Below are 13,754 nucleotides of genomic sequence, written 5' to 3'. Positions count from 1 at the left end.
ATATCAGCCAACTGGGCCAAAATTGAAATGAATTCCATTCAACAAACATGTGTTTATTTTTCTTCTGTCATGTGTTGACAGCCAGTCTGGGCTGGGAAAAACAAACATTACACAGAATCCTTGCCTTATCCTAGTACCTTGCTAATCAGGGCATGGTCCGTGGTCCAGCAGCACTGACGTCCCTGGAAGTTTGTTGGAAATGTAGACTCTCACACCTCACCCAGATCTCCTGAATCAGACTTGGCATTTTAACCAGACTCCCACGAGATTCACATGTACATTAAATCTATGATCACATCAAGGTAGTCTTTCTATACTGTGGGAGTACTTGGCTCCATACGATTGAAATGCAAGGTATCATAGACTTTGCATCCTTTTTTAGGGGGAGAAGTAACAGAGACATTGGAAGGAGATCCCAAACTGAGGAGGTGAGCCTTAAAAATACATGATTAAAAACAGAGGAACCTACAGAAGCATGAGAGACTATGGACTCTGAGAAACAAACTGAGGGCCTCAGAGGGGAGAGGGGTGGGGATTGGGATAGACCGGTGATGGGTAGTAAGGAGGGCACATATTGCATGGTGCACTGGGTGTTATACACAACTAATGAATCATCGAGCCTTACATCGGAAACCAGGGATGTACTGTATGGTGACTAACATAATATAATAAAAAATATTATTATAAAAAAAATAAATAATAAGAAAACAAAGATCCATTTATTCAAAGTGAAGTTCAGGCCCATCAGTATTGGTTGTGTCCTCTCCCAACTGGAACACTTACATATTTAGAATAATCACAGGAACTTGTAGAAAGTGTTTGGAGAAGAAATCAGATAAAAATTATCCATTTAAAACCTAGTTTATCGCTGAAATCCATTAGAGTAAGACATCAATCAGACAGAATTCAATGATAATTGGAAATCACGTTCCCCATGTTCCATCCTGAACTGGTAGAGATTTGACCTTCAAATCTATTCAACCATCCTCCTCCATGTCTACATATTTACCAGGTATCTCTTGGTCCGCTGTTTGTGAGCCAACAGCAGAAGTATCCCAGTCTTGACGGCCTGTGAGAGGAAAATGGGAAAATAACATCTATGATAGAAGGTAGCTCTGAAAAGAGTTCAATCTGTCTCACGGTTTGACAACTTTATTATGAACTAGAAAGAACAGCAAATGGCTAAATGGATTTATGGCTCTGATCTCCTCCTCATCTGGGATGACAATGAGGCAAAGAAGCCATCAGTGTCATAAAGACATGATTCATACAAGCTCATTTTTTGATTTTCTGTGTTGCCTTTGCCATCACAATTATAACCCTCACTACTGTAAGGTGTCACTGGCATAAAAGCTTGGCTTTATAACCCTTGCCATATGTTTTATTTTGATTCATTGTCTATCGTTCATCTTTCTCACAAATTGCTGAAATTACAAATGGGAGGAACCGGAAAGGAAACATGCCACAGAACCCTGAAAACCCACCCAGCAACAGCGTTATCTTTTACTTTCTGCTTTTCTTTCGAGCTTCTGCAGCCTTGGCCTGCTGGTGGGATGCAAATAGTAACAAAGATTATAATTAGAGTGAATGCGTGGTGGGACGTTAATCATTCTGGGTGCAGTGTGTCCAGGTTTCAAGAGGTTTTTTTGTTTTGTTGTTTTTGTTGTTGTTGTTAGTCTCCTCTAAGGGAAAAAGACCGAAGGTGCAGAATGAAAATAGTTAAACAAAGGAGGGAATGGTATCACCAGAACTGAGCAATATATAATGAAAAAAAAAAATTTCTGGGCTCATCTTTGATTCCACTCCGGGTCTGATGAAGGAGACCTTTGTGGTCACTGAGCCTGGAAACCGCGTCTTCCTGGCCCATAAATCATTTGTTCCTGGTGGGGGAATGTTTTGAGGTTGAGAGAGAAAACCAGGAAGAGATGTGCCTGAAACAAGATACAGAATGAGGGCAGGACTAAAAGTAGTTACAAATTAGGTTTTTGACAGAGAAACAAATATGACTGTATGTAGAGTATCAACAAATTTGTGGGGAAAAATCAGTTTCTAGCAATACGGTTTTTGGGGTGTCCCGCCTGGTCTGTTGTTTTTGATTTTTTCGGGTGGTTTTTTTTTTTTTTTTTTTTTTTGAGATCCAGCTTTTCCCTTTCCTGGCATATTTTATTTCGAATGTCCGACTTGGAGAATTTGGTGGCCGGGGGGCGGGGAGGGCTGGGGGGAAGCTCACACACGTGTGTTCACCCGGGCTTCTCGGATAGCTAAGTCCGAAATTCCAGACGTGGCATTGCCATAGCATAAAACTCCCGTGGATAAAAACAGAACCTTCTCTAGTCGAAAGAGGTTGGTTTGATTCTCCAAGAGGAAAGTTTCCAAGGGACCCTGCGGAGGTCGAGCCAGCATATATAGCACCCCAAAACAGGCGAATTCCTAAGAGCAGCCGAGCCCCGATGCCGAGCCGGGGCCGGTGTTTGCTTTCAGAGGCAAGGCGCCGTCAGTGCGCGCGTCACGCCCGTGTGAGACAGCAACACTGGCCCGAACAGGAGAAAAGCAGAGGCGACAGTCGCTGCTGGTGCGCCTGCGCGCAGACAGCTGGCGTTAGCAGACGCCCGCACGCACGCTGCCTTAGCTACTCTGGCAGGAACCGTTGCTCTCCTTTCGAACGCTGAAAAATGCTGCAGCCTTGCAGTGGCCTGTTATTTCTGCGGTAGCCGCCAGCTTGAATCTTGCTTTGTTTACACAAAACTTTGAAAAGATCTTTCATGGACTCGGCTGGTGTATGAATGCCATTCAGTAACTTGTGAAATCCACCCTGTGGACGCGGGAGGTTCAGGAGCGAGCACACCCACCTTTCCTGGGGCGCCCCCCCCCCCGGGCCTGTGAGACAGAGGGTGAGGTGTCCCCTGAGTCACAGCCTCCCTTTCCTTGCTTTCTTTTCTTTTTCTTTAAAAAATTATGTATTTATTTGACAGAGCGCACGAGCACACATATGGGGGGGGGGGCAGAGGGAGAAAGAGTCTCCGGCAGGCTCCCCGCTGCGCGCGGAGCCCGAATGCTGGGCTCCATGTCACCACCTTCAGATGATGACCTGAGCCAGAACCAAGAGTCTGACACTCAACTGACTGAGCCACCCAGGGGCCCGCTTTTCTTTTTAAAAACCTTATACTTAGAGAGGGAGAGGGAAAAGAATGTAAAAGGAAGAGTTTTGAGGGTAGGGAAGAGAAGAGGGAAAAGGAAATGGGAGAGGCAGTGTCTGAGAGGCAAGCAGGGCAGTCAGGTTTCAGGAAGGACCAGGAGGTGGTGCCTGGGGAGGTATGAGCCTGGAGAGAAGGCCCGTCCTGCACTCTCCTCCCTCCGCTGCTTCTGGCAGGCTAGCTTTCTGCTCCACCGGGCAGTTCCTGGGACTTGACTTGGGTTTTGCAAGAGTAGCTGCTAACACTCTGATTGCATGATGCTTGTGAGCCCTCCCTCTGAATCTTTAAAGCCCACGTAAAGGACTCAGTTCCCAGAAGCTGATGAATTGAAGGAAGTGGGGAACAGTCACAACAGAAATAGAAACTTTTAGAGGAATCATTTTAATATGCACTAATGTATTCACTTACAAACATCTATTGTGGGTCTACTACGAACAAGGGGTGTGATAGGCACTGTACAGACGGCATCATAACAATTAACATCTATAAGCGCTGACTGTATGCCAAGCACTACACTAAACACTTTACACGTGTTAACTCATGTAATCCTTATGATGATGGAGATGTCCTCCTACTTTTCAAACGAGGCACCGAGAGGCTGAATCAGATGAGCGAGCTCACCAAGTAATGATTATAGATGTAACGATGCCAACTGTCCTCGGGATTTACAGTCCAGATGGGAAAGTCATGCACCTAGAAGAGCGTCCACCGAATGAGGCAAGACGAGTGAGTGCCTTCCGTGTGAGAAGAGCCCAGTGACAAGATACCACTTCCGCGGGAAAGATCGCTGATGAAAGCACCCTGGGGGAAACAGGAGCCGAAGCCGGTTTGGAGGGTGGATGTGATTCCAGTGGGAGGTGGCTGAGGAAGGGGCAGTCTGGGCAGTCTGAGTGAGTGACACGTGCAAAGGTGGGAACACAGCAGGCAGGCTTGGGGGACAGTGCGACAGGGGCCCAGATGGGGGGCAGGGCTGGTTCTGGGCACAAGTGAGTAGGAAATCAGGCTTGAAAGCCACGTGAGGCCAGGTTGAGAAAGGCCTGGAAAATCAGGCTAACATATCTGGACTTTGGACGATGAAGTGACACTGAAGGCTCTTAAAGAAGGAGCCTTACTGACAGAAAGAGGAGCCTGTGAGCACGTGCATTTGGGTCGGGATGCAGGGAGGTCTAGGTGTCTCTGTAGGAACTTGAAACAAATCTTTTTCTTTACTATTATTTTTTTCAAGGTTTCACCTTTATAAAGTAATCTCTACGCCCAATGTGGAGCTCGAACCCACAACCCCGAGATGAAGAGTCGCACGTTCCACAGACAGAGCCAGCCAGGCACCCCCCCTCTCCGATCTTTTATTTAAACCTCTATCCATAGCAAGAAATATATTTTGCATCATGGCCAGGTTATAAATATTTTTATATCTAACCAAAATCATAATACTGTTACTATGTGAGATACAGTCTGATTCTATCCTATCCTATCCTATCCTATCCTATCCTATCCTATCCATGTTTTATAAATGCCGCTAGCTACCCAATAGATTGGTTTTATAACTCATTCATGAATGGGTTCCCACAGTTTGGCTATTGAAGTTATGTAGGCATAAAACCTGGGTGGGGGTGGGAAGTGATAAGGAGTTGAGGGGGAGGTGGTGCACACTGAGAATGAGAGGAAAGCGTGCATAGGGATATGCTTCACAGGAAAAATAAAAGTTAGCTGGCAATGGACTGGATGCAGTGGGGTAGGAGTGGGGCCAAGGGTAGGTTGGTTTAGGGCACCGTTGCCCAGAGCACAGTCCTAGAACCAATTGGCATCCCTTGGAAACTTGTGAGACAGGCAGAGTCTCAGGCCTGAACCAAGCTTTATACATTTAACCAAGATCCCCAGGGTGATACATATGCACATTACAGTTTGAGAAGCACTAGTTTGGTGGGAAGGATTGAGTCAAAAGTCACTCTAGAGTTTGAAATTGGGTTCAGAGCCAGGAAAGTCAGGAGACGAAATCATTGCTTTTGGTGATGAGATGATTTGGAGGGGACAAGCTGAGCTTAAAGAAGCTTGGGATCTCTAGGGGCACCTGGAGGGCTCAGTTATTTAAGCGTCTGCCTTCAACTCAAGTCATGATCTCGGGGTCCTGGGATCGAGCCCCGTATCAGGCTCCCTGCTCAGCGGGGAGTCTTCTTCTCCCTCTCCCTTTGTGCTCCCCCCCGCCACTGTCTCTCTCAAATAAATAAAACTCTTTAAAAAAAAAAGAAGTTTAGAATATTCAAGTGGAAAATTGGCCATCAGGTGTTTGGAAATCATAGGACTGTTGAAGCTGTAAGAGGCTCAAGTGATGGTATAATCAAGTGCCTTCTCTGACTGAGGAGGACACTGGGGCCTTTCTCCTAAGGTCTTGTCTCCAGGCAGGATTCTGGGTGCAGCACTCCACTTGCCATTAACTAACTCACCGGAGTTGCCAAGCCACGTTCTCCAGGAGCCAAGTAGAGCCCAGTCCTTAAGGCACTGTGATCTCTCTGCTGCATACTTTCTAGCAGCTGATGCCTTTAAATAACCTAGTTCAGAAATTAGAGGAAATCTGCTTATCATGTGGCTGTCAGAAGAGAGTTAGGAGAGTCTGAGGACTGATATTTGCAAAGAATTTAGAAAGTCTGGAATGAAAGCGCTGAACAAATACAAAGTTCTGTATCATTCATAAAAATCTATCTTTTGTAAGTCTCAAAAGAGATATGGAGCCTTTTGCAAAAGGAAATATCAATATGATTGAAATGTACAAATTGTCTTTCCACCAGAGGAAGATTCACTCTGCAGGCAAGTTAAGAAGTGACTGGTAGGGACGCCAGGGTGGCTCAGTTGGTTAAGCGTCCGACTCTTGATTTTGGCTCAGGTCATGATCTCAGGGTGTGAGATGGAGCCCTGCATTGACCCTGAGCTCAGCAGGGAGTCTGCTTGGGATTCTCTCTCTCTCTCTCTCTCTCCCTCTGCCCCGCCCTCCATGCTCTCTCTCTCTCTCCCTCTCTCAAATAAATAAATAAATAAATAAATAAATAAATAAATAAATAAATAAATCTTTAAAAACAAAACAAACAAAAGTGACTGGTAGAAGGTTGTGGAATGAATCAGAGACCTTTTGAAGTTGACCCTGATGAGATAGAGCTGTGGTTCGCTAGGAAACTCACTAGGAAAAAGAAAAAAATCACATTGTTCCAAACTTAGACATCACTGAAAGAGTGAGCATTCTTATTGCTTTCCTTCTCATGAGGATTTTTCCCCCTGCTTTAGTATCAATACCAGCTTGACTTTTAGTCCTTGCAACCTAATCAGAGTTCAATGGTGTGAAAATTTTGTACCACCAGAGCATGGGACTCATTCACTTACTCAACCGTATTTATTGAACAATATTTATTGAACACCTAGTATGTGACTCACTCTGTTCCGAGTGCTGGAGGTCCAGCAGTAAACAAAAAGAAAAAAAAAATCCCCACCCTTGCATAATATATACCTTTTTTTGGGAGGCATACAAACAAACAATAAATAAGTACATTATATAGTATATTAGATGGTAACAAGGGCCATGGGGAAAAGAACAGAACCGGGAATGAGAAATTGGGGATGCCAGGTGTGAGGGAAATTTACAATTTTAAGTAGAATAATGAGGGTAATGAAGGAAAGCATCAAGGAGAAAGTGACATGTCTTCAAAAATTAAAGGAAGTTAGGGAACAAGCCATGTGTGGGAAGAGGCTTAGGGCAGAAAACAGACAGTGCAAAGGCCCTGAGGCAAATAACACACCTTGGAATATTTGAACATAACAAGGAGCCAGTGTGATGGCTAGGGGGATGGAATGACCTAAGGGAAGAGTGGCAGGAGATGAGGTTCTGGAAGGTAACAGGATGGGGAACTCGGCTGCTCATCAGGGGATGGAATGGGAAAGTGAGCAGATGGCAAGAGATTAGGAAGGAAGGGTTTGGACAGAGATTGGGCACTGATGGGATTCAGGGCAGGTGGCCCCCAAATATGCAACTTTGGCATATTGATTATTTTGAATTAAAGTTATTTAAGAAACAGCTGGTGCAAGAACACTTACTCTCCTCTGTCTCCCTGAGAGCAGGAAATGAAGTCCCCATGTGAAGGGTACCCTCCCTGCACCTGGAGGGTAGGTTTCCTCCTTCACAGCACAAACAAAGGGCATGATATTAACTAGCATGTGTGTAGAGCTTTAAAATTGGCAAAGCTCTTTATTATACAAGCTTTGTTCAAATTTGGTCGTTCTCACTGACCATCTTAGGGTTAGATAGTGTCACACAGACTCTCTTTACCTGCAAAATTCCTTGTGCTCTAGGTAAAAGCAATGAAGAACTAGCTGAGTGAGGGTCCAGCTCTTGCCATATACCAAGAATGTCAGAATCTGGACTTGAACATAGGCCCCATTGCCCCAGTCCTACCTTTTGGATTCCAATTCCGCATGTGTCAATCTCGGAATCAAATAGCCACCAACTAGCTATATGCTGGACACAGATCTCGTCATTTCTCTGGGTCTAACTGATAAAACAGATATTGGCATAGAACAAGCCTACATTCAATAATTTTTGATTCTAATCAAATCTCAGTGTCTGTTGAATATTCTATGATAGCAGGGCTAAACAAAGAATTTTTAAAAAGGGATACAGTGTTGGACTAGAATTGTGGTTTTAAACTTTGGGTCAGTTCTGAAATCAGAATTAAAAGAAATTAATAGAATAGAAAATGCCAGAATTCATTTCACATAGAAAGCTAAATATTGTTTTATGAAACTTTTGTTATATAGATTTAGTTATATGTATGTATCCAAATCAACCTATTTACCTAGAGAGAATTATATAGATGTATTTACGTACATTGTAGGTCCTGATGTGAAATGTTTTTCTTACTCTGGGTGATCAGTGAAAAGTGTGGCAGCGGCTTGAATCAATGTAACTGTCATCTTTGCATTCAGTAGATGTTTAATAAATATTTCTTTGAATGAACGTATGGCTTCAGGCAGGAGATGGCGGAAAGAGCAGATGGGCAAGACTGGGGAGGCAGATGTAAAAGAACGTATTCGAAAAGAAAAGAAAAAAGAAAACACCATCCCACCCTTTCCTTGTTCAGTTCCACACTCCCACCATTCTGCTTTCTCCCATCTTCTTGAGATCCTTGAACCCACTAGATGGAGTTTTTTTGTTTTTGTTTTTTTTTAACAATTGAGACCTTGTTTGTTTGTTTTTTTCCATCGTAACTCAAGCATGCAGTAGGCTATCAATACATATTTATTTGATAAATAGATTAAAATGGTATGTTCTAGGTGATATTCCAGCTAAAGTTGAATTTTTTTTTTTTAAGACTTAAGATATTGCCTCTCTCAAGAGTGGCTACGTTTTAATAGAAAACTGCTAAAGATCAAAAGGCCTTTAAAGTCAAAATTCTCTAGTCTCCAGTGGTGAATGTCTGGCATCGCAGGAAGCAATGAGAGAAGGATTTGTTGCAAGCCTCTGTAACTCCTCTTAAACCACACCACCATGGAAGACATGCATTCGCAGGGCTAGATGTGTTCATTTCTTTGACCCCCAGAGCTGGGGTACCAGTGCAACCCTTCATTTGTGCAGTCATTCAATCAGCAGACGTGGAGCGCGGGCTTGTACTGGGCCCATGCACCCTTTCCTAATGACCTGCGACGTTCGAGAGGTACATCACCCAACTTCTAGAATGACTTTCAGTGCAAACAGGTGCATGCAAGGACAAATGTGGGAGAACTAAGATTTGGGGCTTGCAAATCTTTGGATCATGTCGACACACCTCGGTGTTTCCAGTGAAAGCATTAGTCTGAAAATTATTTTACTTTGTTCTCCATTTTTACATTATTTTTTATGGTTTACATTTTTTATAAATTCAGATTTCACAAAAGAGAATACCAAGGTGAGAAGATTAAAATAACTTTTTAAGAATTTCTTGAACAGCATTTCATTATAGTACACATGATGGTATATATGATAAAATGGTATTAAGAAAGATCCTACTTTTAAGAGGCAACTAATGGAAATCAATGTTCTACGGTAAATTCTCATTTCCTTAGAATTTGGATTTCTCTGTATTGTTAGAAAACCTAGAAAGGACGGGCTATTCTTTTCCTTCTCTCCCTCCCTTCTTTCTTTATTCTCTCAATATACGTAATCAAACATTTTCCTACCAAAGCTCCATTCCAGATGGGACAAGCAATCCAGACACTCCATCCTGTGAACCAAATCTTGCAAGAAAAGACAGGGAAGAAAGCGATAACTCCAGAGAACACACTGAGAATCCCCAGGGAAATGAGAATCCGGCCAGCAGCCTGGTATAGGCTCTGCATTTTCTTCTGTGACTTGGGTCCTCGATCTCAAAGATGTTTTGTTACCAAAACATGAGGGTATGTGAGGCCTCAGTAAACAGAAGTGTCTTAGAGACGGTAGCCATGACACATGTGGACTGTTGATCTACTTGGAAACAAGCTTCTATTTGTTTCACCAAAGATAATAACATGTAATGAAATAATCCTTGACATAAATTTGATAGGATAAATTCTAATACTAGTTTACTAAGAGAGAGAGAGAGAGAGAGAAGTCGTTCCTTGTTTTGGACTACGGCCTCCATTCCCTTCATTCTGCCCTGTCGTGGTGAGCGCCCACTTCCGGGCTTAATCAGACTCAAAGGCTTGCTGACTGAGCTCATTGTTTCTCAACTCAACCCGCCTGGTGGCTGCAGCCTAAAGCCAACATCCTTTGTGCACAATAGATCCACATTCCCAGCACAATTTCCCACAAAACAAAGTAAAAATAAGCACTCTGATCACTTTTCATTACATGGAATTTAAATGATTTAGAGCAAAAACAAGACCTCTCCCCATCTTTCAAAATTCAATTCTACGACAATTAGTTTTGAATTTTTGATAAAGATTTTTGACACGGTTCCATTCCCAAAGAGGCATAGGCTTCATTATGGAGTTCTGGCTTGTTTTCATGAAACCAGCTTTACCTTATTTTACAGTTAATTCAAATATCAGGTAGAGGACAAAGATGGACATGTACGTAGTTGTGAAATAAACTTTGAGGAGTAATTATTAGCTGCATAAAATTCGGACCTCCAATCATTCTTAAATCATAATTCAAGTTTTGGATGTTGGGCTCCTGTACATGTAAGCGACTGTAAAAGTTCATTTCTTAATTTCTCACGCATTTGAGGAAGTGGTACATATTTGCTTTTGACTAATAGGACATGTTTGTCTCTTCTAAGATAAAATCTTGGAAACACAGACCACTTTCTGAAGATATCTGAATAATTTTCCTATTCAATATAAATGCCTTTCCCTTAAATGAGATGATGAAAAATAATTTTATGGATGGAAATGCAGTGGTTTAGAACATGGATTTTGGCATGAGACGGAGGATCCATTATCTGCCAGGTATGTGTCCCTGGGCAAGGGCAAGCCACTTCGCTTTCTAGGTCTGTTTCTTCATATGGGAATAAAATTAGTGTTTATCTCACCAGGTGGTGATTGAGAAAAGTAAATGAGCCAATACATGTGAAACGCTCAGCACCGGGCTCCGCAGAACGAAGAAGCTTAGTCCTTTACCTATTGTTACGCTGGGCATTTCGGCAAGGGACAGAGGCCCTGTCATTACTCTTGCTTTTATACATTATCTTATTGCATCGTACTGCATCTTACGCAGCTCCCAAAGGAACCTTCCATGTCCAGGGAGGAGGGAAGCTGCTCTCGGATTCTCTGCTTTTTTTTCTTTCTGTCTTTCTGCCTTTAATAGCCATTCCACCGTGGGACCCAGATTTTGGAGCAGTTGCTTCCTGGATCCACAGGACTGAGGAAACCAGCTCAGGCTTTCTGCTCTAGCTGTTATCTCCCATCTCCTCTCAACACTGCGGGAGTATATTCTCTCTCTCTTTCTTCCTCATGCCACGAGGTAGGTTCCACGAGGGTAGAGGCCTTCCGAGCCTTATGCATCCCCTAGATGTATAAGACGTTCCCAACACCTAGAACTGTGTCTGGCCCATGGTAGAGACTTAACACACATTTGCTGAATTAATGAATGACTACTTCAGACCTTCCCGCTGTACTTGCGGCCCCGAGGGTCTGCCCCGGCCTAAAGCTGTGTGTGTCCAGGACGCCGCTGCGTGCCAATGCTAGTGTGTCCCCTGGTGACAGAGGCAAGGGATCTGGGCTGAAGAAAGACGTGTTTGTGTTAGTATTCGGTTTGGGCTGTTTTGACTTTTTCCTTTACTTTTTATCTCAAGGTCATAGCTATGTGACATGTCAAATACCATGGGTCAGATCACTCTCTCCTGTTTGCATGTTTGGAAAATAAAGACTGTTGAAATACTCATGTTAAACAGTACAAGGATGGCAAACAAAGAGAATATTTTTTGTTTTAAGTTGGGGGGGATTTTTTAGTGTTTGTAACACTGACAGGCTAAGCCTGACATGGCCAGTGTGGCTTATGAACCTGAGTATACCCATGATGAGAAGTGTCGTTGCCCCTTAGTGCAACGAAGAGAAGGGGCAGAGGTAGAGCTAGGGATTTCTCACAAGGTGTTTCCCAGCCGCCCCTTCCCGCTGGAATCTATCCGCACTAATTTCCTTAAAGCACAGGGACTTTCAGGGAGGGCAGCTACTGGGAAAGAAGAGAAAGTGTAATTCTGCCTCCGACCAGGGCTTCCTCTCAGCTGGGCCATGTCATCTGTGCTCCCGGTGTCTGCAGCCAGCAAGGCTCACAGAGCCCCCCTCCTGCCCCCTCCGGGGCTCCCTGCCTCCCCTTCGGCACCGCTGGAAGGTGGATCTGTAATCTTCTGTGAAGGCGGTGGGGTCAAGGTCTTTGCTCTCTGCTTTGCAGACCCTACCTTCCCTCTCACCCAAGGGGATCCAGCAACCTTCGCTCAGGAAAGAATGGCAGAAGTTGCACCAAACTTTTAAATCCAGCTTTGCCACTAAAAAGAAGAAGAAGAAGAAGAAGAAGAAGAAGAAGAAGAAGAAGAAGAAGAAGAAGAAACAAAGAAGAAAAAAAAATGTAATCCAGACCCCCAAAAGATGTGGGATAACGTCACCGATGCTGACTGAGGGAGAGAAGCTGATTTGGATACTCTGCCCCTTTGGATATGTTCCTCTACGTGTGAGCCCTGGAAATAGCCTGCATGTGCTACGGTCTGGGGTTTTTTTTTAAAGGAGGTTTCAAAGTTCCGGAAGGGGTCCATTTTTGCCAAGATAAAAGAGAATGGAGCGCTAAACAAGAGATGAAATTAAAATGCTTTATTGTCCCAGCAGCTTCAGGTGACCCGTTTCATTTTTTTCATAGTAGAGAGAGAACTCCTGTAGCAGAAAGAGCATGAACTTTGATATGAGAGAGACCTGGGTTTAGGACTAAGGATTCCATCTAAGATCTACAAAAGGAATGAAAAATGAGAATATGAACACTGCTAACCCCGTGCAGTAACTGATTCAAACACAGAGGAAAACACTCCCTCTACAATGGAAAATATGGCAATCACCACCTGAGCCGAGTGATCAGGCTTGATATCACCAACACCAGGACACAGTGACGTCACTGCCTCCCGAAATGATATAAGGGAAGCACACACCTTCACATGCGTGGTGTTTTTGGCAAACATGTTCAGCCTGACTCTACTCACAAAGAAATGATCAGACAAATTCAGATTACAGGGACATTTTATTTTTATTTTTATTTTTCTTTAGATTACAGGGACATTTTAAAAAACACTAGCCTGGACTCTTCAAAAATTGCCCATGTCACAAAAGATAATAAAAGATCGCTGAGACATTTGGGGATATTTAAATACGGATTTTATGGGGCACCTGGGTGGCTCAGGCAGTTGGTGGTCTGGCTCTTGATTTCAGCTCAGGTCATGATCTCAGGGCTGTGGGATCAAGCAGCGCATTGGGCTCTGCGCTCATCTCCGAGTCTGCTGGAGAGTTCCTCTCTCCCTCTGCCCCTCCCCCTGATCGTTCTCGCTCTTTAAATAAATAAAGACTTTAAAAAATAATAAAATAAAAATAAGAATGGATTTTATTAGTGTATCAATGCTGAGTATCTTGAGTATGAATGACATGATAGTTATAAGAGAATGTCCTATTGGTGAAACTAGTTAAGTTAGTGTTCTTTATGCTTTTTTCCCAACTTTTCTATAGGTCTGAACATTTTAAATTAAAATGTGAGAGAACAAAAGGAAAAACAATAGTTCTGTGAACTGCATAAAATGAAAGGTCTAACTTCTACGCAGACATACAGCCACGCTGGCTCAATAATCCCCGAGAATATCGATGCCTGCAGGTCACAGGGTAAGGAGTATAAGGAAAAGCTGCTCTGTCCCCCCTTTAGCATGAACATGGTACTGGTCTTCCTCGAATAGGGGTGATGCAACAGGTATGTTAGGTTACACTGGGAAGATACACCAGTCTTGCACACTCAATGATGGGTGTCGTTTATATACTCTTTTGTCTTTCCAGCTATTCCAGTTTCTTCACTGGATTAAAACAAACCTTTCTAACGCTCCT

The 13,754-nt window shown here is 43.4% G+C and overlaps 1 protein-coding gene across 1 annotated transcript in view; it reads right to left on the bottom strand.

Annotated features, from left to right (window-relative positions):
* Window positions 1–9,548, bottom strand: part of TMEM212 (transmembrane protein 212) — a 32,781-nt gene extending 23,233 nt beyond the window's left edge. The window contains exons 1-2 of the mRNA XM_087861374.1: window positions 9,390–9,548; window positions 1,010–1,069 (exon numbers count right to left, since the gene is read on the bottom strand). Coding sequence (XP_087717500.1) covers window positions 1,010–1,069; window positions 9,390–9,548 — 219 coding nt within the window. The remainder of the gene's footprint in view (window positions 1–1,009; window positions 1,070–9,389) is intronic.
* Window positions 9,549–13,754: the final 4,206 nt, after the last annotated feature.

The sequence above is a fragment of the Ursus americanus genome, chromosome 4 (genome assembly GCF_024610735.1).
Source record: "Ursus americanus isolate L20-20 chromosome 4, mUrsAme1.1.p, whole genome shotgun sequence".
Lineage (NCBI taxonomy): Eukaryota > Metazoa > Chordata > Mammalia > Carnivora > Ursidae > Ursus > Ursus americanus.
The sequence above is the reverse complement of the archived record's forward strand: the minus strand, read 5'-3'. Positions and strand labels throughout refer to the sequence as shown.